Raw genomic sequence first — 24,244 nt, 5'->3', positions numbered from 1 at the left:
CCTCCCAGTGATGGCTGAGAGTCAGGAGAGCTGGGACCACTGGTGGCAAGAGAAGAATTTTTTTCAACAAGTGGTTTGGCAAGTCAGATACCCACAGGCAGAGATGACCGTGGCCCCCTGTGAATGGAGGGGCCAGGCCAGCACAGCGGGAAGGCACTGACCCCAGCTGGACCCCCGGCACCGAAGGGTCCTGTAGCCTCAGGCCTCACAGTGAACCCACGAGTGACCCCAGGCCTCTGAGCACCGAGCACAACAGGAAAGAGAAAGTAGCTGCCCCGTGTCTGTTCTTCACTGTGAAATATGACCCAGCTCTAGTGTCAAAATGTTGAATGTGATGAAAGTAGAGAGAGAGTAATGTGGAAATCATCTGCCTCACAGGTAGGGGGAAGGTGTGGGATGGGGGTATGCTGGGGGTTTTGGGGGTGGAGAATGGGCACTGGTGAAGGTACGGGTGTTTCATTGTATGACTGAGACTTAGACCCGAAAGCTTTGTATCTGCTCTCACGGTGATTCAATAAATAAAATTATAAAAAATGAAAAAAATAAAAAAGTAAGGTGGAGGTCATGCCCAATTCAATCAGCTAATCAGTGACTGAATAAATAGCAGTACTCCTACATGGAAAAAATATATATATATATATATTGTGGGAAGCCAAGAGCCCTCTCATAGACCCTGGCCATGGTTCCCATGTTAGGAACTGCTTGGGACAGACATTGGTGACAGTCTCCCAGGACTTCCTGATCTCAGCAGATACCTGATCTATAGCCACACATCAGGCTGACAGCTTATCTGGCCTTATCTATAGTAACCTACAGGATGCATCTACTCCCTAAGACCCTTTGATATACAAATGTAAAGCTCAGGATGCACCTACTGCCACAAGACCCTTTGATGTGCAAATGTCTACCTTGAATGTTAGGTAAAGCTCTTGTTGCTGACCTTACCGTATATGGTTATATTGCCTCTGCTCCTGACTGAGCTGCCCGGACCCTATATAAACAGCCTGTATCCCTCAATAAAGCCTGTCCCTTTTTCTCTCTGTTTCTAAACTGTACTCTGTCTCTTGTGTCTCGTGTTCATTCGGTTGGTCCCTCCTTGCACCATCGGATCAATCCTCGGGCCACCTCCGCGGGCCGGAGAGTGGTTACCGGGGCCCCCTGCAACTGGCACCCAACGTGGGGCTTGTAAGATAAAGTCTTGCTTTCTCTGAACTCTTATTTTACTTTAGTTTCAGGCTCTAGTTCCATACCTCTTCTAGATAGTACAAGATTCTTAAGTTCAAAAGGATTTCAACTGTTAATCACATAATCATTAATGTTATTCTATCAAGAAATTTAGATTGAGAATTCTGCTTTCTCTATAGGCTCAACCTTCTGATAAGGATTCACCCTTGTCTGACAGGTTCCAAAAACAACTGCATTTCTTAAATCACTGGGTAGCATATCACTAACTTCTCTAAAATTTCTATTACTGATTTCAGCCTGGTTCCAACACTCGAGTGTTCCACATAGACAGATAGACAGACAGACAGACAGACAGACAGACAGACAATGAACTGACTAAAACACCAAACATACATATGCACACATCTGCAATTGATCAATCAGGAAGCAGGAAGCGGCGGCCGCCGGGACGCACAGAAAGGTGAGTGCGTGCCTAATCAAAATCCCCACCTCATGATCGAGGCCGAGGGGGCAGCATCAGGGGAGGATTGAGTGTTCAGTCTCATATGAGGTATATGAGACGGTCACTGGGTTGGATAAGGCCACCCCGCGCTCCTTTGTTGTGTCCTTTGTGGAATGTGTGTGTGAGTGAATGAGCGGTCAGAGGCTTCCTCGCTTCTGATTCGAGTCTGTGGTTCCAAGGCTGGGCACCCTTAAGGTTCCTGAAAAGGCCACGGAATCTGGTTGGGCTGTCTGTGGTTCCATGGGAAACATCCGCCTTTCTCTTTCCCTATGACTGTTTCCCACTGGCCAGACAAGCAACTGAGTGGGCCCCTTTGTTGGGCCGCCCCCGTGTCTTGCGTCTGTTTTTCCCAGGTATTCACGCGGGGCTTCAGCCTTCCGGTGACCCATCTCCTGTCTCGTCTCTATTCATGTTTTTCTTTTCTGCCTTCTAGTCCTTCTGTCTGTGTCACAATTGAGTGTTCAGTCTCATATGAGGTATATGAGATGGTCACTGGGTTGGATAAGGCCCCCCTGTGCTCCTTTGTTGTGTCCTTTGTGGAATGTGTGTGTGAGTGAATGAGCGGTCAGGGGCGTCCTCGCCTCTGATTCGAGTTTGTGGTTCCACGGCTGGGCACCCTTAAGGTCCCCAAAAAGGCTACGGAACCCGGTTGGGCTGCCTGCGTATCCACGGGAAACATACGGTCTATGGTGGTGCTGACTTAGACGTCGGCCGCAAGTCACCTTTGGCTGATCCACTACGGCTAAGTTTCCCATTGGCCAGGCAAGCAACTGAGTGGGCCCCTTTGTTGGGCCTCCCCCGTGTCTTGCGTCTGTTTTTCCCAGGTATTCACGCAGGGGACAGCCTTCCAGTGACCCATCTCCTGTCTCGTCTCTCTTTACGTCTTGTCTGCCTTCTATTTCTTTAGTCTGTCTCACTCCTTCTCTCCTTCCTATATTTCTCATTTTCCATATTCGTGTGTATCTGTATCTTTGAACACTGTTTTTCCTGACCTCCGAAAATGGGTCAGAGTTTAAGCAAGAAGGAATTGTTTGTTCGTGGTTTAAAGACCTCCCTTAAGCACCGAGGAATCTACGTAAAGAAAAAGGACCTTGTTAATTTCTTTCTTCTTGAAAATGTAGGGGCTGTGACTGTCTTAATTCCCCATCTCGGCCTTTTCTTACTGGCAATGAAACTTAGAGACCTTCTTAAAGGGCTACGGCCCTTCTGCTCCACAGTCCCCGGCCCTTCTCGGCCTCCCTCTATCCCCTCCCCCTCTATCAGTCCAAATGTATTTCAGGTGGCCCAGTTAGTGGGCCGATCTCTCTCCCTCTCACTCTCTCATTTCCCGGCGTTTCCTCCCTGCGGGCACGGGTCGAGCACTTAAAAGCCACTAGGGCGCTCGCCGCTAGAAGTCTCCCGTGACAGGATGAGGGGGTCACAGCCGCGATTCCCAGAATAAAATCGCGTCCCCCGCAGAAGAAAAACTGTGCGTCGTTAGGTACTTGTCAGTTAAGCACATCCACGTCCCCAGATTTGAAAACGCCGCCTTTCTCTTTCCCTCTCCCTCCACCCTCCTTTCTTAGGACCTTGGGAAATTTGCTTAGCAAAAGGGAACTCTTTGTTGTGGGTCTTAGGGACTCTCTCCCGGTTCCAGTTACTAGCACTACAGAGTAGCTTTGTCATGTTAAATGAGATTGAGAAAAAAAAAACAAACAAACAAACAAAAAAACTTGGGAGTGCCTGAATGATTTCTATCTGACCCTCTGCCCAGGAGAGGTCCCCGGAGCCTTGTGGATTGTAGGGCATTTTGAATCGGATGTAGAGGATGCTGTGAAAGATTCAGAGGCCTTCTTACGAGAGAGAAAAATCTCTCGGGCCTCCTCTCCCGTGAAGAAGTACATGTCCCAGTACCCCTCAGTTACTATCCTCATGTCTGTTTCTGAGGCTAATGTTCCTCATTTATACCCAGTTCTTAAGGACAATCCCACAGATCCACCCTCTGCTCCCCACCATGACTCCCCTTCTGTCCTATCCCCAAAGGATGAGGCAGACCTCCAGCAGGAGGCTGCCCGATATCAAGAGCCCAAATGGCCCCCACACCTCTGTACCTTTTCTTCCTGACCTCCCCCTTACAACCCTAAAATGTATTTGCAAGAGAAAATGACCTCTCTTTGGCTGCAGAATTCCAGAGCTATGCACCACTAATTAGTAACTTGATCTGGAAAACCTGGCGCCAGGAGAAGACTTGGAAGAACTGAAACCCTGAAGGTGAAAATCACGTACACGCCCTTTGGGCAAATTCGGATATCTCTGTGTGACTGGTGAGTGTGGTGCGCACCCGTGTAAGTGGAGGACATGTAAGTGGAGGACCGGTCCGAGCGAGTGTAGGAGTGTGATCTGTGCGTGTGTTCCTAGTGTGTGTATTGCCTTAATATCTTTCTCCTAGTTCTGCTTGTTAAGATTGTTTGACATGGGTCAGAATCGATCGACCCCCAAGGCTTTAATTCTTAATCACTTCTCTGAGATCCACAGGAAAGCTCAGGATCTGGGCTTGAGGGTCAAGAAAGGTAAGTTTGGCATTTATTGTTCATCAGAATGGCCTTCCTTTGGTGTGGATTGGCCCCCACAAGATTCCTTCTCAACAAACCATGTGGCTCCAGTAAAAGAGGTAATCTGTAGAAAATCTGCTGTGAAGGTATACTCCCCTGGAAATCTCTAGGGGGCATAGGGAAGGAATGTGATAATCTCTGTGTGAATGGTCTCTGCAAAGAGGCACCCCTCTTTTGTCTGTTTTGCGTCACCCTCCACTAGGAGGAAGCCCACTAGTGAGAAAGACTCTGGGAAACTAAGGTAGGCCAATTTCCAGGCTTAAGATCCTTTTCCCCACCCAGGTCTAACTAGAAGATAGAGGTCAATTGAAATGCTAATGAAGGCAGTTCAGGAAAAAAAAAAAAGAAAAGAAAAGGGGTAAAAGGCCAAAGTAAAGGCCAATTTACAGGGGGTTAGAATCCCCTCGAAAGGCCAAAGTATAGACCTGGAAAAAAGTTTTGCCAAGGAACCATCCATTTTTTTTTAGATTATTGCTTGCAATTAGAAAAATATCCTAGGAGCTTCCAACTAGGCAGTTTAGATAAAGAGTATCTTGTTGACCACCATAACACCATGTCACCTGAGTAGAGTGGGGAAAGATAGCCAGTGAATGGCAGTTTGCATTACCAGATCATTTTGGAGTCAAATCTTTGCAGGTAAACAAAAGAAATAGGAATATCAAAGCAGAGGAGGCAGGAAAATGCAAGATCTTATGATTAACTGTCATTGGAAACAAAGAAGTGTGTAACTAAGGAGCCTATCCCCATGTCTGATAAGAATCTTCCTGCCTCAGAATTAGCCTTGGCCAAAAAGTGGTAACATCTTTGTGATAATTTATTTTGCCAGCTTATACCAACAAGTGCTTTCCTGATCCATTTTTAACAGCAGGAGACTGGCTGTTTAGGCTGGGAAATGGGGAGCAGTGGTCCCAATCTGATAAGGTTTCTTTGCCCTGGGGACTGTCCCTTGCTTTCTCAGACCATCAGTTTCTCCCTGTCATCTTTTGAAGGGTCAGATTGATTGATCAATTGCAGATGTGTGCATATGTATGTTTGGTGTTTTAGTCAGTTCATTGTCTGTCTGTCTGTCTGTCTGTCTGTCTGTCTATCTGTCTATGTGGAACACTTGAGTGTTGGAACCAGACTGAAATCAGTAATAGAAATTTTAGAGAAGTTAGTGATATGCTACCCAGTGATTTAAGAAATGCAGTTGTTTTTGGAACCTGTCAGACAAGGGTGAATCCTTATCAGAAGGTAGAGACTATAGAGAAAGCAGAATTCTCAATCTAAATTTCTTGATAGAATAACATTAATGATTATGTGATTAACAGTTGAAATCCTTTTGAACTTAAGAATCTTGTACTATCTAGAAGAGCTATGGAACTAGAGCCTGAAACTAAAGTGAAATAAGAGTTCAGAGAAAGCAAGACTTTATCTTACAAGCCTCAGCTAGCTTTAATGAAAAAGTAGGCCTAACTTTAATGAAAAAGTAGGCCGCTTTTATAAACTACAGAGGTACAGAAGCCATTAAAATGAAGTTTCCTTATTTTCCTAAACAGTGGCAATTTATAGGACAACAATTGGATTTGTTCATTCTTCCTTGATACAAGGAGCTAAGGTTTATCAGGCTACACCCATCACAGTGCTCCTGAGTCACCTCTATTCCTTTGTTTTTCAGTAACCACTTATATATGCTCTCCTCCCCAACCAGTTAATCAGCTTTTCCCCTAGTCAGAATCTGTTAATTTGTAAGATCAGATCCTTCTAGGACACTGAACATGTATTATAAATTGTGAGTCAATCTGCTAAGTGAGAATCTGTCCTAGAAGAATGTCCTGACTAGTTTGGATGAAGCTAAACATTTTTTCCCTTTCAAACTGCCTTCAGTAAAAAATTTCAGTATACTGCAAGAAGCAGCTTCCCTTATCTCACAGAAACCTTGCTGTTAGAGGCAGTTTCTCTCACAGAGCAGATCTCACTCAGGTGCTAGCCAGGCCTGATCTTTGAGATGTAGATTGATCTTTGTGCTAATCCAAGTGCTTGTAGCTTGTAAAAGGTGAGGCCAAAATTACTGGCCTGCAGATGTAAAGAAGCAATGTATGTTTTGCTGCCTCAGTGTTCTTTCTTCTTTTGATGACATCACTATATTGCCCTTTTAGAGGTACCATGATCTATATGAGATTTCAGGGCTCTCTACTAGGAGGTCTGAGAGAACAGGGGAAAACATGTTTGAGAGAACCTGAGTTTCTTTTATGGGATATAATGAGACTGTAAGAATGGGCTGGGAGAGGCAGAAGAGATACAAGAGTGAATGAAGAGAGGATTGGAATAAACTGCAACTAAGGTCAAGCAGCCTGGCCATAAGGTTTCTTTCCTTTTCCTGCCCATTGCCATCCACCTCCCTGGAGTTGGGGACACTACTGAACGTGGGCGGTGGGAAAGATAGATTGCTGCCATCCTTTTTGTGTTCACACAGCAATTCAAATATTTTCTTATGCTAATATCAAGGTTTGGTTAAATAATCCAAAGGGTTTTTTCTGTGTCTGAAAGCATGTTTGTATTTTTGTGAATTGTTAAAAATATCTGGTATAGAAAGCTCATGATTTTAAATAATTAAGGTACAAGAACTATTAAAATTAAGCCAAAGAAGTTTTTATCATGTTTTGTAAAAATTGATCATAGGTCTTATGTTATGTTAATGTACATATTTGTATCTGCATTGAATTAGAATATTTGATCTAGAAGGTGTTAAAATAACTATGACACGTGTAAACAGGTTCAAAAAAGTAATGGTTTAGTTTAAACATGAGTTTCTAGAGTTATAAAATTTGTTGCAAAATTAGTCTTACCAGTGCTCTATCTGATCTCTGAGACTCTTCGTAACTAAAAGTTCTAGAACTTCTAAGAGTTATAAAGTGGAATAATCTCAGATGTCAGCCTTCTGTAATGGTCTCTGTCTGAGAATGGAGAATTTCATGGAAAATGTGGGAAATTTTACTAATTACATTGTTAATCAACCTGTCCAGTGCTTGAAAGTACATGCTATTATTTATTTCATGCAAAACCCTGTCACCAGGTATCAACCTAGCCCTGTTTTTCAGAAAGCTTTGTACACAAGTGTGAAATACTTAATGTTTCATAATAATCTATGAGTGCTTTAATCTTTTGTATTTGTGTTTTCCTGGAAATCAGAATTTTAAGATGTCTTCTGGTTGATTTCTAATGTAAAGTGATCTTTTGCCCAGTGAACATACCTTGTAAGAGCTTTAATTGTGAGCATTTTTTAAGGCTTTTTGAGTATCTATGGAAGCATTGCAGAGTACAGTTTTTGTTAAGTGAGATTAAGATAAGGTCAGCACCATTTCTGCCTCCTCTCCAGTCTGGCTCTGCAGACACTCTCTGGGCCCTAGTGGTTGCCTCCTTTGACCCGACTGAGGATGCCTGGTGGCTCTACTTAGTGACAGGCCTGACTCCTCATTTTGCTGCCTCTGTTTTCGACTCCTCTTCACAGTTCTGTATGACTGTTCTGGTGGTCCCTGTATTTTGTACCACCCAACTTCCACCCTTTATGATTACTGGTCCCGGCGCGATGTTGCCACACCCCACCGTCCACCAGGAGCCTGTCACCGCCCTCACCATCTCTGCCCTGTTCACCCTTGGCCTTGCGGGCACCGGTACGCGCATCACCACCATGACCTCACAGCACTCCGGTTTAGCTACACTTCGTGTCGCCGTGGATACCGATTTAGAGCGCCTTGAAAAATCCATCTCTCACCTCGAGGATTCGCTAACATCGGAGATTGCCCTTTAAAACCACCCAGGACTGGACTTGCTCTTTATGAAAGAGGGGGGATTGTGTGCTGCCTTGGGGGAGGAGTGTTGCTTTTATGTTAACCACAGTGGAGTGATTAAAAACTCCATGATTGAACTAGGGAAGGTTTGGAGCGGAGACACTGGCAACCTGAGTCTTCTAGCTCTGGGCGGGCCCTGCACACTCTACTTCCTTACTTGTTGCTACCCTTGAGTCCCCTGACTGCCCTTTTATTGATTGCTACAGTTGGCCCCTGCATTTTTAACCGAATTATCGCTTTTGTTAGACAACAGATAGCTTCTCTATCTACCAACCCCATATAGGTGCACTATATTCAGCCAGGCTATGGAAGATGCTAGGCTGTCACAGGCCTCCGCTGGGTCAGTTGAGCTCTCCCACCTGTCTATCGAATGGACCTTCCTGTCGCGGGAGTAGTGGCGTCGGACCCGCTCCCTGCACCCCCTTTTTTTTCTTTTTGGAGCCCGTCAGTTGCAAGGCAAAGCACTGCAAGGGATGGCCCTGTGGCCAGTTTCCGACTCCCTGAGAGGCATGCTGGGTCTGCATGGAGGTTCCTCTGTCCCTGCCTTTTTCCACAGTTCCCTTCTAGCAAGGAGAATTGAGGGATGGGCATCTCATCCTCCCCTCCACAAAACAGAGGTATTTTGCAATCTCGGGGGAACCCAGCCACTACCTCCCTGAACGAGGCTTTTATATAATATCGAAGGGGGAGATGTGGGAAGCCAAGAGCCCTCTCATAGACCCTGGCCATGGTTCCCATGTTAGGAACTGCTTGGGACAGACATTGGTGACAGTCTCCCAGGACTTCCTGATCTCAGCAGATACCTGATCTATAGCCACACATCAGGCTGACAGCTTATCTGGCCTTATCTATAGTAACCTACAGGATGCATCTACTCCCTAAGACCCTTTGATATACAAATGTAAAGCTCAGGATGCACCTACTGCCACAAGACCCTTTGATGTGCAAATGTCTACCTTGAATGTTAGGTAAAGCTCTTGTTGCTGACCTTACCGTATATGGTTATATTGCCTCTGCTCCTGACTGAGCTGCCCGGACCCTATATAAACAGCCTGTATCCCTCAATAAAGCCTGTCCCTTTTTCTCTCTGTTTCTAAACTGTACTCTGTCTCTTGTGTCTCGTGTTCATTCGGTTGGTCCCTCCTTGCACCATCGGATCAATCCTCGGGCCACCTCCGCGGGCCGGAGAGTGGTTACCGGGGCCCCCTGCAATATATGACCCAGCAACTGCCACAGTTCATGGGCTCTAATCCCATGGCTGAGGGTCCCCAGGTCTTCAAGAGGGGCACCAAGAGACTCTGGTCGGGAGCCAGTTTCAAAGATGGACTCGTGGGTAGGCAGCAAAGGCCGTTTTCTCACAACACTCAGTCCACTGGCCTCTTCCTCTCCTCCCCGCCCCTGTCTCTGCCAATTTAAGAGACAGTACAGCAGGAGGAAGCCCACATAGGCACACGTGCACACACACACACACACACACACACACACACACGGAGTCCAGGAATCCATTCGCGCACACACTTGTGAGAGATCTTTCCCAAGAAGACCCACTCGACAACCATAAGCCTCCCCTCCACTTCCAAATCAGACTACGGTGCAAGAAAACACCGAGGAAGGCACCAACAGGTGGTGTGACTCCTTCCTCGGGGTCTGAAACCAAACGGACAAAGCGAAACTCGGAAACAGCACACCAGGGAGGGCGCTGGCACCCAAACCCCACCAGGAGTGGCCCCTGAGCGCGGGGCCAGGAGGAAGCCCTGCGTCCCGCCAGGTGTGGCCTCAAGCCCAAACAAAAACAAATTACTCCTGAATGGATTCCTGGGCCCAGTGTCACTGTGAGCGTAGGGGTGTGTGCATGTGTGAGTGCGTGCCTGGACATGCAAACGTGGCTATGCGTACGTGCAGGGGTGTGCGTACATCCCTGCCCATGTGCATGTGTGCGTGTGTGTACATGTAGGGCCTTTCTCAAACCACCGCCACAGGGTTCTCCCAGACACCTGGCAACTGGCCAGCTGAGGATTCACCCATGGGGTGCGGCGCGTTCCCGGTGACCAGCTCAGGGCCCCGAGGCCACTCCAACCCCCACTTTAGATTCCCGGGGCCCGGGCAACTGACCGGGGACAAACTTTCCTGGACCCCTTTGGGTACAGGCAAATAATCAAACACCAGAAGCTTGACAAGAAAAAGAACTGCATCCTTAGCTGTGCACGGCGGCAACTCACGGGAAACGCGGCAAGACGGAGCGAGCCAAAGAGAGTGGCCGCCGGGGCTGAGGCCACTCAGGGCACAGCCAGAGGAAGCGTGCACACGCACGTGAGTGTGAGTGCACGTGGGTCCGAGTGTGTGTGCGAGGACGAGTATATGTGAGTGCACTATGGGTGTGCACGGGTGGATAAGAGTGTGTGTGACCATTTGAGAACATGTACAGGAATGTGAGTGTGTGTGTGTGTGTGTGTGTGTGTGTGTGTGTGTGTGTGACAGGGAGGGGCACCAGGAAAGGCACAAGGGGCAGTGAACGAGCACTCACCTTCCCTGCCTTAACCCCTACGTGGCCAGTTGAGGTGATGGCTCCAGCCAGAACTATCTTGGCGGTACATGGCGCACTACACGGGGCGGGCGAGGAGATTCTCCTGCACCCCTGTAAAGAGACCCTGCAAAGGCAGCCCTGCCGGCAGGCAGACAGCCCTAAGGATTGAAGCACGTCTGTTGCATGTCCCCGGCTCCATTCCATCTCTGCAGGGTCCTCTGAGCACCTCGGGGAGTCACCCCCCAAACTATTAGCTATAGGCAACGCCGCCTGGCCTTCAGAGCCCTTCCCGTGAAAGGTTATGTCAGAGGCATATTTGGGGGGCCCTGAGAGAGAACACACGGGTGAGGCACTTGCCTTGCCCACCAGGAACCCTGGTTCGATCAGCAGTGCCCCATAGGATTTCCAGAACCCGGCCAGGAGTACGTCCTGAGCACCACTGGGTGTGACCCCCAAATGAAAAATAAAAAAACCCACACGACACCCAGAGTGCAGCCCACCTGCTCAGTGCCCTGTAGGATGGAGCTGGAACCTTCAAGGGCAAACCCAACCTCCTCCGAAACCCACACCACAGCCCCGCCCCCCTCCCTCGGCACAAGGACACCCCTGACCCGAGAGGGCACCCACCGAGCAGGGCCCGGCTCCTTCCCAGCCTCTCCAGGCTTCTCCCCACCCCCCACCCGCACCCGCAACTTCACGTAGGGTAGTGAAGCGCCCACAGCTTCTGTAGCAGCCAACAAACCTTCTGTAGCAACGCACCGGGGTTGGGTACCTAAGAGTGGGGAACAGCAAGGCCGTGGGGGATGGAGAGAGAGTCCGGCACGCGGCTGGCCAAGCTCAGTCACTGGCATCCTGTACGGTCCCTGAGCACAGCTGGGTGTGGCCTAAAAGCAAATCAAAAACTAAGACTTTGGACTCAAACTCACTCTCACTGCCCTCCCGTTGTTCATTGATTTGCTCGAGCGGGCCCAGTAACGTCTCCATTGTGAGACTTGTTGTTACTGTGTTGGCTGAAGCAATAGCACAGCAGGTAGGGCGTTTGCCTTGCATGCGGCCAACACAGCCGACCCAAATTCGATTCCTCCGCCATTCTTGGAGAGCCTGGCAAGCTACCAAGGGTATCTCGCCCGCTCGGCAAAGCCTGGCAAGCTACCCGTGACGTACTCAAGATGCCAAAACCAGTAACAACAAGTCTCATAATTTGTTGTGAGACATTACTGGTGCCCGCTCGAGCAAATCAATGAACAACAGGAGGACGGTGGCAGTGACAGTGTTTGGCATATCAAATACGTCACGGGGAGCTTGCCAGGCTTTGCCATGTGGGTGAGATACTCTGGGTAGCTTGCCGGGCTCTCAGAGAGGGACAGAGGAATCGAACCCTGGTCGGCCCGGTCAGCCACGTGCAAGGCAAACGCCCTACCTGCTGTGCTATCGTCGCTCCAGCCCAAACTCAGGGGAGCACTACTTTGGACCCTCGCCTTCTCACGACAAACAGTGTTTTCTGGCTTTAATCTTGTGTTGCGTCTGTTTTTGGTTTGGGTACCTCACCAGGCAGTGCTCCGGGCCTACTCCTGGCTCTGGGCTCAGGGATCACTCCTGGCGGGGCTTGGGGACACGTGCAGAACTAGAGACCCCCACATGCAACAGACGTGCTTCAATCCAGACCCCAACCAGCGCGGCGGCCGGCAAAAGAAGTGCCTCAACCCCTGTACTTTCTCCCCAGCCCCCTGATTTTAATTTTAAATTCGCAATACAGGCTTGAAGCGAGACATCAACAACCACAGTCGTGGAGGACTTAAACACCCTCGTCTCACCAATGGAAAGACCAACTGGAAAAGAAAACCCACAATTCCTTGGATATCAACAGCCTTCGAGAAGGGCTTGAGACAGATGGGCTTCACTGACATTTGCAGGGTCCACCCCCTGAGAGAGGAATACCCGCTCTCCTCAAGCACATGTTCTACAGGAAGATTTCCCCGCCGTGCTTCATGGTGCAAATTTCTAGATACAGAGAATAGAAAAAGAACCACAGTGCAGAGAGTACAGCAAGTGAGGGCCTAGGGGCTTGTCTTGCATGTGCCAGTCAGGGTTCAATGCCCTGAGCAGAGTCCTGTAAACATCAGAGGGTGTGGCAGAAAAAATAAATAAATAAGTAAAGGCATGTAAGAATCCCAGTTGAACAATCTACACCCATCACCCTCCCAAAGCCAACATCCTGCTGTCTCGGCAGAACCCCTTTTATGGGCTCAATTTATTGCCGTCCTTTATCTCACCTGGTGACTAAAGCAGGTTCTATGCGCTTTACGGATGAGGAAAGGAGGGCCTCCCAGGGTCACCAAGTGCCCAGGAGCGTGTGCACCTGAAGCGGGCAGAGCCTGTGCCAACTGACTCACCCTGGCTGGGGCAGTGGGGGGTGAGGGGGTGGGAGTGGAGCGGGGGAAGGGAGCCGGCCTGAGCACAGAATCCCGGTGCGCCGCGTCCGTGAGACGCTTCCAACAACGTCAGCAGAACGCGAGCTGGGTGAAATCGTGGGAAAAGCAAGAGAAAGGCTTTCTGCCCCCCACCCGCCCCCCGGGGTCATCCCCGAGGAATCCGGAGATGGGAACCCCCACCTCCCCGCCCGCTGCCCCCACTGCTTCCTGGCCGGGTTAGTCACCGTTTCCTGCCCAGTCCGCCCTGCCCCCAGGAGCCCCTCTGCGCCCCGGCACGTGCCCAGGGACGAGGACCCCCGGGGAAAGCCCAGTCCCCCACCTGCGGGGCTCCCAGCGCGGGCACCGCCACCGGCCCACGCTCCCCGGCGCGCGCGTGGAAGGAAGCCCACCAAGGGTCCGCCCCGACCCCCCACGCTCCTCTCCCTCCCCCGCGGCCAGGCGGCGCGGCTCGGGGAGGGTGGTCTCGCCGCCCACACCCACACCCCGGGTCCTCGGGCGCCCGGGTGAGTCACCCGGCGGCACCGCCCCCGCCGCAGTTCCGCACGTAACCGTTGCGACGCGGCCAGCCCGCGCGGGTGCCAGCCCCGCCGGGGCACCCTCGGCACCGCCCCCCGCCCCCCAGGACGGTGGCGCCACCTTCTCCGCGCGAACGTGGCGCTGGGGGGCGGGGGCTCGCCGGGGGGCGCGGGGCCGAGCCCACCTGCTGGACCCAGAGGCGAGGTCGGCGCGCCCGAGACCCGACCCCCACGCGGCCCCGGGACGCCGTCGGGGCGCGCTCGGCTCTCCGGGACGCCCCCCGCGCTGGGCCGCGGCCGGCCCGGGTTCCGGGGCGCAGGGTGGGCGCCCCGGCGCGGCGCACACGTGTCCCGGGGGCCCCGGCCCCGCCAGCGCCTCCCGACTCCCAGGCTCTGGGCGCTTCCATCGCACCCACGGGCGGGGGGGGACGCGTCCCCGCGCGGCGGCTCGCCGGGCTCAGCGCGGCTCGGGACCCCCGCGGCCTCCCGGCGCCCGCCCGCCCGGGGGTCCGCGCCCATCGCCGGGGAGGGACCGGCGGGCATCGGGGCCCCCGCGCGCGCCCACCGCGGGCGCCGGGATCCCGCGCGCCCCCCGCGCCGCGCCGCCGCTGGTAGCGCCCGCCCGGTCGGCGCGCGGCCCGCGACCCGCCCGCGGCAGTCGGTGCCGCCGCCCGAGCCGCCGCGCAGCCCCCCGGGACCCGCGCCCGGAGCCCCCGAGCCCGGCCGCGGCGGTTGGCGCGGCGGCGCCCGCCCGGCATGTTGCAGAGCCCGCGGCGCCTGTGCTCCGCGCTGCTGCGGCCCGACGCGCCGCGCCCGCGCCGCCGCCCGCCCGCCCGCCGCCCGCCCGCCGCGAGCGCCGCCGCCCCGCCAGGTGAGCCGCGCGGCCGGGGCCGGGATGGGGGCGGCGCGCCGGGGGTCGGGGCCGGGATGGGGGCGGCGCGCCGGGGACCGGGGCCGGGATGGGGGGCGGCGCGCCGGGGACCGGGGCCGGGATGGGGGGCGGCGCGCCGGGGACCGGGGCCGGGATGGGGGGCGGCGCGCCGGGGACCGGGGCCGGGATGGGGGGCGGCGCGCCGGGGACCGGGGCCGGGATAGAGGCGGCGCGCCCCGGGCAGGGGACCGGGATGGGGAGGGCGACGTGCCGGGAACCGGGTCCAGGATGGGGGGCGGCGCGCCGGGGACCGGGACCGGGATGGGGGCGGCGCGCTGGGGGACGGGGACCGGGACCGGGTTGGAGGGCGGCGCGCCGGGGACCGGTCCAGGATGGGGGGCGGCGCGCCGGGAGCCGGGGCCGGGATGGGGGCGGCGCGCCGGGGACCGCGCGCGGGTCGGGATGAAGGGCGCCGCGCCGGGGGGACGCGGTGCGGTCCGGGCCCGGGTGGACGCGGCGTGGGCCGGATGGACGCGATCCGCCCCGGGCGGGGGACGCGGTGCGGGCCCGGGTGGACGGGCCCGGGCGGATCCCCCCTGCATCCGGGACGCTTCTGACCTTCCTTCCATCCCCGGGTCCTGCCGGGACCCTCGGGGCTTTTAGGTGGTTTCGTTTGGTTGGTTTGTAACTGATTGAGTTACATGGGGGCGAATTTTTCTTTTTAAAAATATGGGGGGAAAAATATCAGGGCCGGAGCGATGGTCCGGCGGAGAGGGCGCTTGCCTTGCACCCGGCCCACCCGGTTCGACCCCGGAGCCCCACGAGGAGGGATCCCTGAGCACTCCCGGGGTGGCGGGGAATGGGTAGAGGGGTCTTGGGGGTGGGTGCAGTGAGGCTTCCACACCGCCCGCTGAGCGGCTGAGAATCAGCGACCATGTCCTTTGCATTTTCTTCTCAAGTTCTAATGCACTCACTCGTTTGGCGTGTACGTGGTGGGGGTGAGGGTGGGTCTTGCATGCCGGTGTTTTGTTGGGGGCCACCCCTGGTGGTGCTCAGGCAAGCGCCTCTTGCTCAGTGCCCTGGGGTCTCACCCGGAGGAGTAGCGAGTTTCCTGTCTTTCTCAATGCCCAGGACACTGTATGCCCTGGGGAGTCGGTTAGGGTCTGGCCAAGGCAGGACAGCGCCCCTGTGCCCAGCCAGCTGTATGCATCATGGGCTCCCTTCCCCTGTTTTCTCCACCTCGTTTGAGGTGCAAAATTACTTTGTGGGTTACTCAGGCTCTTAAAGGTGAGAAACAGTTTCTCTTTCAGAGCCCTTAGTGGCTTGGTTGATGGGATGACACGACTGGGGGGGCGGGGGGGGGGGCAGTTGGTGGGTGTAACACCTAGGTTTGTGCTCAAGCGGAGCGTTTGCGGGGACTTTTCTAGATTATAATGGTTGCATTTTGCTCTACAATATTTGAATTCCTTTTTTATTGATGAAGACTAAGCAGCAGAAAGAGTATAAGGCACTTTTTTTTTTGCATGATAAATGTGATCATTCAAGGGGCTGGAGAGATAGTCCTGTGTGTAGGGCACTTGCCTTGCAAGCAGCCAGCCCAGGTTTGATCCCTGGCACCCCATAGGGTCTCCCATGCATCGCCAGGAGTAACCCCTGAGCATCACCGGGTGTGGTTCCCCCCAAAAAAAATAAAAATAAGAAAAACGTGAGCATTCAAAATGGAATTGAAGCGGTCACTTGGAACTGTCCAGCTGTTGGGTCTGCTGTGCGCAGCGTGAGCGGGGCCTGCCAGCTTCTATCTCAGGTTCCCCCAGGCTGAACGCACCGCAGGGGGTGTGGGATGCAGATACTGAGAGCTGCAGTCAGTGAGGTGGGCCCGCCTGATAGCCCGCCTGCCCTGAGAGGGTTGGAACGGGGAAAGTGTTTCAGCGACAGATTAAAAGAAATGGGGGGCGGGGGAGGCCTTGAAGGATCTCAAGCCACTGTAAATCCTCCCTGCAACTCCAGGCTGGCTGCTTGCGGTTCTGCTGTTTATTTTTGTTTGTTTCCACTGGCTTCGGTGCTGGGGGGGGGGGGGGTGGTTGCCGCCTGCTGTTCTTGGGGAACCCGGTGGGGCTGGCACTCTACCCCAGGCAGGGTTCGTGGAGCTGTCACCTCTCCAGCCCACCGCTGTGCCTTTAGAAGGGACTGCTCAGTCTCCAGGCCAGTTCCGGGGCATACTTAGGTTTTAGGTGCGGGCTGTTTGAGGGTTTTGTTTTGGTTCGGGGGGGCCACACCCTACGGAGCTCAGGAATTACTCCCGGCTCTGTGCTCAGGGGTCTCTCCTGGTAGGCTCCAAGGCTCAAAACCGGGCCAGCTTCATGCAAGGCACATGCCCTCTCTGCTGTGCTGTGGTTCCTGCCCCCCCGTTTGGGTGTGGTTTTTTTTGGGGGGGTCATACCTGGCGATGCACAGGGGTTACTCCTGCTTGTGCACTCAGGAATTACTCCTGGCGGTGCTCAGGGGACCATATGGGATGCTGGGAATCGAACCCGGGTTGGCCGCGTGCAAGGCAAACACCCTTCCCACTGTGCTGTCGCTCCAACCCCTTGGGTGTGTTTTTGATCTGGAGGGCAAAGACAGTGTGAAGGCGCTTACAGGGCGGCAGGGGCGGGGAAGATTCTCCGCAGGCCGTCAGTGGGTGCTTCACGACACCCCTTTTGTGCACTCAGTAGAAGCTTCCTTGGGCACTGGCTGTGCCGGTGTTTTCAGGCTGGAGTTGGACTGGGACGGAGGAGGCGAAGGTGTGTTTGGACAGCGCTGAGTGGGCGTGGGGAAGCACCTGGCGGGTTCCCTGGGCTCAGACGGGGCCTGCGAGGGACAGACCAGGCGCTTCTGTTTCCCTCCGCCCAGGAAGCAACCTCTGGATCCTTTTGGTTCGGAGCCGCACGCTGGCTCTGCACTCGGGGGTCACTCCTGGCGGGGCTCTGGGGAGTGTATGGGCTGCCGGGGCTCGAACCCGAGTTGTTTGTGTGCAGGGCCAGCGCCCTAACCCTGGACTGTCACTCCCCATTACAGTGGGTTCTGCATCATCCTTTCCCTACCCCTCACGCTCTCTGGGCTGTGGGGGGGGGGGGGGGAGGCGTCCCCCGGCCTGCACTCAGTTCCCGGGTGCCCTGACCGCAGTCCGTGTCAGGCCATTGCCCTTCACAGTGATGGAAAAGTCGCTGCTGCCTCCCGGGGTCGTGGCCTGCCCCGGGGGAAGAGTCTCGGGGAGGGGACTAGGCCTAAGTGCCCCCCAGGGAGGGGACGACACGTCAGTGCTTTTGCTTCCGCCTCCCCTGTCGTGGGAGGGCACCAAGCCCTTGAGTGACTCTCCGGGGCTGGTGGCCTCAGCCTGGCATCTCGCTGCATGCGCGGGGGCTCCTCGGGCCTGCTGCAGTTCCTTTCCGGGGCCCCTTCCTGCGGGCCCTGGCCGGTCTGATGGGGCCGCGGTTTCTGCTTCCTCCAGCTGCCACATGCGGGCACTTCTCTAATGCTGGAAAGGTGTGAGAGCCACAGGGGCCCTGCCTCCCCTGACCCACCCCTGCACCTCCAGACCCTCCCCTGCGCTGACCTCCTGACTCACCCCTGCCTCTCCCTGGACTACTCGCAGGATAGCAGGGAGAACAGCTCTCGGAGGCTCTCTGGGCTCTCCCAGCCCGAGGCCACTGCCCCCTGCGGGCCCAGTCCTCCTGCCCTCTGCCCTCGTTTCACTGCGTTCCAGGAAGCCCCCCATCCAGGCTTGGGGTTCGGAGCCTGTTCTGGGGGGTAGCTCTGCATTCTGGCCGGCGGGGACACTGGAAGAGGCCGAGTAGCAGCAGGGAAACCGAGGCCGGCAGCACCCCGAGGAGAGACAGTCCAGGGGGCCCCCACTTCATCCCTTGCAGCCCTGTGGGCCTGAGCACAACCGGCCCCCCACCCGCTGAAAGAAGAGCAGTTGCAGTACAGTGGCTGTGGGGGTCTCCTGCCGCACGGGGCCCCCACGAGGCTGATTGCTCAAAAGTGGAGAAAGCAGTGTGGCTGGGTTTGTGGGGGCCACAAGGGCGTGAGCGGGAGAGTGAAGAGGAAGGAAGAAGGCGGGCGTAGTGACACCAGGACACAGTGCTCCAGGACGGGCGCCCCCGGGGAGGAAGAGGCACTTCTAGAATCTTCCAGGAGGTTGGGTACAGCGCAGACTCCTGCTGTCCTGGTAGAAGCCTGGGGAAGTGTCCCTGTAACCAGAGACCCCAGTAACTTTGGAAAGCTGGGCCGAGGCCAGGGGGCTGGGGGTGAGGGGGGCAGGCTTTGGACCGACACGCCTCCATAGCACAGGAGAAGGTTCTGGAAGGTTCTGGAAAGTAAAGATCTGAGCTGGGAGTCAGGGTTCGGGTTGCCCTGAGCATTCACCTGAGCAGAAGTGGCCTCTCCGGCCCAGAGCACCTGGCGGGGGGGGGGGGGGGTAAGGGCGGGGCAGGGTGGGGTGGGGTGGTGCAGTGGGCCGGTGTTGGGTTTGGTCCAGGCGCTGTTACTTTATCTGCTTCCTCTTCCTCCTTTTCCCCGAGAAGCGTGACATGGGCCAGGGCTGCCAGGAAGCCCGGGTTACTGTTGCTCAGGTGACCCAGTTTAAGGACCGGGCAGGTGGTGTGGCCCGGTGTCAGCCCAGGTGTCTGTGGGTCTTGGGGCGCTTGCCACGGCGACACGGCAGCTCCTCTCCTGGGCCAGACCGGGGGGACCCAGTGCCCTGCGGGCGCCGAACCTGGGTCAGCCGCGTGCGGGCAAGGGCCTGGGCCCGCGCTCCGGCTCTGTTCCTGGGAGCTCTGTGCTGTCACCCGGCCTGCCGGAAAGGTCGCCCGTTCGTCCACACACCCAGGTGCTGGTATTTTTAGCCACCTTGGTGCCAGTGGTGACCTTCAGGGAGCTCAGGAGGGCCAGCACGTGGCTCGCTGAGCAGCTGGACATGCTGTCCGTGACAATGACGTCAGCAGCAGGACTGGACTTGGGCCTTGGCCTGACCCTGTGTCCCGGGGCCTGCCCCGGGTGCTGCCAGGCAGTGTCCACAGGATAGCCCCGGCCTCGCAGACACCCCCGCCCGGCTCTCACCCCAGCGCCCCCCGACGGCCACCACGCAGCCCAGCGCTGGCCCTGACTGAAGTGACAACCACATCACTGCAGCGTGGCCCCGAGGCCCTGTGGGAGCCGTTCTGGGGACAGGGGTGGGGGCTGCCTGGCGTCCGTCCGCCCCTCTGTCCGTCCATCCATCCCAGACCTGTACCTCGTGTCTCACCTGGGGGAATGAGCACCTCAGGGGGCCTCTTGAGGTCCCGACACCCAGCACGTGGGTGGGGGCCCCCAGGATCCTGCTGAGTGCACCGGCCAGCAGGTGGCAGTGTGGGGCTGCCGTGTCCGCAGAGCGGCGTTCTGTGTGCTGGGGGTGCAGCGGGTGGCCCCCTCAGGAGAGCCTGGGCCGGACTCCAGGTGGGGGAGCTCACGCGGGGGCTCCACGATAAGGGACTCCTGGCGGCCGTTCCCTGGACAAGTCCCCAGAGCAGCTGCAGCTTCAGCCACCCCTGGGACTGCTGGGAGCACTTGGGGGTCTGGGGAGCACTGGGGGCCTGGGCCTGGGAAGCATGCGGGGGCCTGAGCTGCTTCCCGACAGGCTGCATCTGCTGTTGCTGTGGGTCCTGTTCCAGCCACCCGGGAGTCACATGCCCACCCCAGTGGTCACCGCAGGGAGATGGTGACAGTGAGCCGAGTGTCTGAGATTGTTCGTCCGTGTGTTTGTGAGCCCGTGTGGACGCGCTTGTGTATGTGCCCGTGTGCGTGCACACTTCACACCCCTTTCAGACTCCTTCTGGCTTGAGCGGGCAGGGCCCGTGGCTGTCCCCAGCAGCTGCCCTTCCCATAGTTTCTGTGCCGTGGGCGGATGCGGGTGCCGGGGACACAGGGAGTGCTCGGTAACCACAGTCCTCAGGCACAGCCTCAGGGCCAAGCTGCCCTGCCCTGTCCCCTGTCCCCCTGTGCGATGCCCCCCTGTCCCGTTTCCCGCCGACACGGAGGAGGTGGGCAGGGGGCTCCCTCCGGGGGTCTCCTGGCCTGGCTCAGGCCGGGGAGTCGGGGCGGTGGCGGTGGGGAGGGCCCTTTGCCGTGCCCGTGGAGGGACGTGAAGGCCCCGCCGGACGTGGCCCCCGGTGACCCACTCTTCCTCTCCGCAGTCACTCCCATGGGCAGCGGCACGAGCCGCCTGTACAGCGCCCTCGCCAAGAGCCTGCCCGGCGCGGCAGCCCAGCACCCGGCCTACCTGGTGGCGCCCGAGCCGGAGCCGCCGGAGCCGCTGGAGCCGCAGGAGCTGCTGGCCGAGTGCAGGGCCGTGCTGCAGGGCCGGCCGCCCCGCTGCCGGAGGGACTTCGTGGCCGCGCGGACGGACAGGCCCAGCCGGCACCCGCCCATCCGCGTCATGCAGTGGAACATCCTGGCACAAGGTGGGCCGGGCACCGAGGGGGGCAGCCGGGCGTGGGGTCGGGCCCCCCACCCCCAGACCCTGGTCCTGAGGGCGCCGTGTGCAGTCTCTTTATGGAGAGGCTTGGCTGTCCGGGGGGAGAAGACCATTGCCTGGTCCGTGGGATCGAGGTGCAGTTGAAATCGTCTTGCTTTAAGAAAAGAGACGTTTGGGGCTGGAGCGATAGCACAGTGGGGAGGGCGTTTGCCTTGCACGCGGCTAACCCGGGTTCGATTCCCAGCATCCCATATGGTCCCCTGAGCACCTCCAGGAGTAATTCCTGAGTGTATGAGCCAGGAGTAACCACTGAGCATCACCGGTGTGACCCAAAAAACAAAACAAAACAAAAAAAGGAGACGTTTGTCGCTGCCCTGGTCGGTGCCGGGCACCACAGCACAGGAACAGGAACAGGCATCCTCTGTCCTCCTGGCTCTGAGCATCACGGTGCTCACAGGGCTTGGCCCTCCCTCAGAGACGCCGCCCCAGCTGTCCAGGCGCAGTGAGACCGTCCATGGCAGGCTAGGAGCGCTGGTCCCTCCCGTACACGGCCCCCGGCTGCCTGCGGAGAACCACGTGGGGTCCTTCAGGGTCGGGTCCCAGCAGGAGTCCCTGGAAGCCACGCCTGGGAGACACGTCAGGGGCTGCTCCCTCCAGGGAGGGGGGTGTTTGCACAGAGCCCGGGAGGTGGAGGAGGGGTCTCCGGGGCTGAGACCGCTGACCACTGTCCTGCTCTCCAGGGCTGTGGGGGCTGAGCTGTCCTGGTCCCCGGGGCCGCGGGGGCTGACCGCTGTCCCGGTCCCCGGGGCCGCGGGGGCTGACCGCTGTCCCGGTCCCCGGGGCCGCGGGGGCTGACCGCTGTCCCGGTCCCCGGGGCCCCAGGGGGCCGAGGTCGCAGGCCACCGCCCCACCCCTCCTGACGGGCCGTTCCGTTGCAGCGCTCGGGGAAGGCAAGGACAACTTCGCACAGTGCCCGCTGGAGGCGCTGCGTTGGGAGGAGCGGAAGTGCCTCATCCTGGAGGAGATCCTGGCCTACCAGCCGCACATCCTGTGCCTGCAGGAGGTCGACCACTACTTCGACACCTTCCAGCCGCTGCTCGGCCGCCTGGGCTACCAGGGCACCTTCTTCCCCAAGCCCTGGTCCCCGTGCCTGGACGTGGAGCACAACAACGGCCCCGACGGCTGCGCCCTCTTCTTCCTGCAGAGCCGCTTCCGGCTGCTGGACACGGCCAACATCCGGCTGACGGCCATGACCCTCAAGACCAACCAGGTGGCCATCGCGCAGACCCTGGAGTGCAAGGAGTCCCGGCGGCAGTTCTGCGTGGCCGTCACCCACCTGAAGGCGCGCACGGGCTGGGAGCGCTTCCGCTCGGCCCAGGGCTGCGACCTCCTGGAGAACCTGCAGGCCATCACGCAGGGGGCCAAGCTGCCACTCATCGTGTGCGGGGACTTCAACGCCGAGCCCAGCGAGGAGGTGTACCGGCACTTCGCCTCGTCCAGCCTCAACCTGGACAGCGCCTACAAGCTGCTGAGCGCCGACGGGCAGTCGGAGCCGCCCTACACCACCTGGAAGATCCGCACGTCGGGCGAGTGCCGGCACACGCTCGACTACATCTGGTACTCGCAGCAGGCCCTGAGCGTGCGGGCCGCGCTGGCCCTGCTCACCGAGGAGCAGATCGGACCCAACCGCCTGCCCTCCTTCAACTACCCCTCGGACCACCTGTCCCTGGTCTGCGACTTCAGCTTCAACGACGAGCCCAGCGGACGCCTGTAGGCGCCCGCGCCCGGCAAGACCCGCGCCTCCCTCCGGGAGCCTGGCGGGCTTGGGGGGCCCCCCCGTCAAAACCGTTGCCATTAAAGCCTCCGGCTCCTGACGCGGGCCTGGCCCTCCGGGTGTGCGTGCTTTGTGTCCTCTCTCGCGGGGCCGCCTGGGGGTCCCCGGCGGGCTCCTCCCACGCTTCGTGTGTGAGCTGCCCCCCCATCCCCCACCCCGCGTGCCGACGCCCCATCCAAAGAGGTGCCTGCCCACGTGCCCCCCACCTCAGCCCGGCCTGCCCGCGTCTCTCGGTGGGGTTGGGGAATGTCAACCAGACACGCATGGCGATATTTATTTTTTATATCCTCGTGTAAAAAATTAAAGAAACTAGCATCATGAACACTGGAGAGCCACGCGGAACCCGAGGTGCAGAGTGATCTGTGGAGGCCCGCCCGCTCTCTCCCGGGAGCTCTCTCTCAGCAGCCCCGAGCGGGCCCAGAGGGGTGCGTTTGCTCCTCCGAGGGGACTCTGTCTTGGGGTAACCTCATCTGCCTTTCCTAAGTCGTCGTCATCGTCGAGCTCAGGCACCCCCCGTGTCCACGTACGGCCACACAGATCACAGGGAATTGGGTTCCGGCCCGTGAGCGTGTACAGTCTGACACTAATAAATGACCCCTTCAAGCTCGAGCATTGAGTGTTTTGTCTGTGAGTCGGCGAATCCGGGAGCAGGTACTTCACTCAGACCTACGGGCCCTGCACCCCGGCCTCAGCGCTGAGGCGGGGACACTCTGGAAAGAGTGTGCGGACACGGTGCGCGCGCCACCCAAAGGCGCCCTCCGCGTCCTCGCCTTGACTGAGCACAAAGCAGAGACTGGCGCTGGCTGGGGAGAGATCGCGTCGGAGGAAAGGGACCCCCACGAGCCACGTTGGGGCCGGCTGCTGTGCCCCCCAGCCCTGAGCTGTTGGCAGCTTATTGGGAGAGAAACACTAAGAGGTGCTTGGTGTTGCAGACGGGTGCCCGGGCGCAGCTGCCGTGCCTCTGAATCATTTTTGAAGCATCCAGGATTTTACGATGAAGATGTCTTATCTGCCGAGGTCAGGTTGCAGGCTGTCAGACTGGATGCTAATTTTAGTAACGAGAGAGAAATGCTTGCGTGAGGCGCTGAAGTGGGTGGGGTTGGGGTAGGGGTGCGGTGCTCAGGGGACCATAGTGCGGAGCTGGGTCTTGAATTGGTGCCGGGGGTGCCAGAGCCGCTGCCCCCGCGGCAAATGCCTCACCCCATAGCATCAGTGCAACTGCATGGATTTTGTTTTGTTCCCGGGGGGCGGGGGGATGATGAGAATAACGCCCAGTTGCACTCGGGGGTCCTTTGGGGATTGAACCTGGGCCAGCCGCGTGCACGGCAAGTGTGTCACCAGCTCCAGCTCATGGGTTCTTCCTGAGTGTGCCCTAGGCAGGCTTTTTATTTCCATGGGTGAAGTGCTGAAGGGCTCAGGCCTGCTTGGCAGTGGGGAAGGACTGGGGCCCAAGTGGACACAGGGCGA

At 57.3% G+C, this 24,244-nt stretch overlaps 1 protein-coding gene across 3 annotated transcripts; it reads left to right on the top strand.

Annotated features, from left to right (window-relative positions):
• The first annotated feature begins 13,215 nt into the window (after positions 1 to 13,215).
• NOCT (nocturnin) lies at positions 13,216 to 23,386 on the top strand. Of its 3 annotated transcripts, none has more exons than XM_056134537.1 (3): positions 13,216 to 13,279; positions 20,663 to 20,929; positions 21,882 to 23,386. In XM_056134537.1, the coding sequence occupies exons 1-3, from the start codon at positions 13,231 to 13,233 to the stop codon at positions 22,715 to 22,717; spliced, it is 1,152 nt and encodes a 383-aa protein (XP_055990512.1). In that variant the 5' UTR covers positions 13,216 to 13,230; the 3' UTR covers positions 22,718 to 23,386. The 3 variants fall into 3 exon arrangements, with proteins under 3 accessions (XP_055990512.1, XP_055990511.1, XP_055990510.1); XM_056134536.1 differs by lacking the exon at positions 13,216 to 13,279 and adding an exon at positions 13,791 to 14,450; XM_056134535.1 differs by lacking the exon at positions 13,216 to 13,279 and adding an exon at positions 20,458 to 20,509.
• The last annotated feature ends 858 nt before the right edge of the window (positions 23,387 to 24,244 follow it).

The sequence above is a fragment of the Sorex fumeus genome, unplaced genomic scaffold (assembly GCF_029834395.1).
Source record: "Sorex fumeus unplaced genomic scaffold, SorFum_2.1 ptg000099l, whole genome shotgun sequence".
In the NCBI taxonomy this organism is placed as follows: domain Eukaryota; kingdom Metazoa; phylum Chordata; class Mammalia; order Eulipotyphla; family Soricidae; genus Sorex; species Sorex fumeus.
The sequence above is the reverse complement of the archived record's forward strand: the minus strand, read 5'-3'. Positions and strand labels throughout refer to the sequence as shown.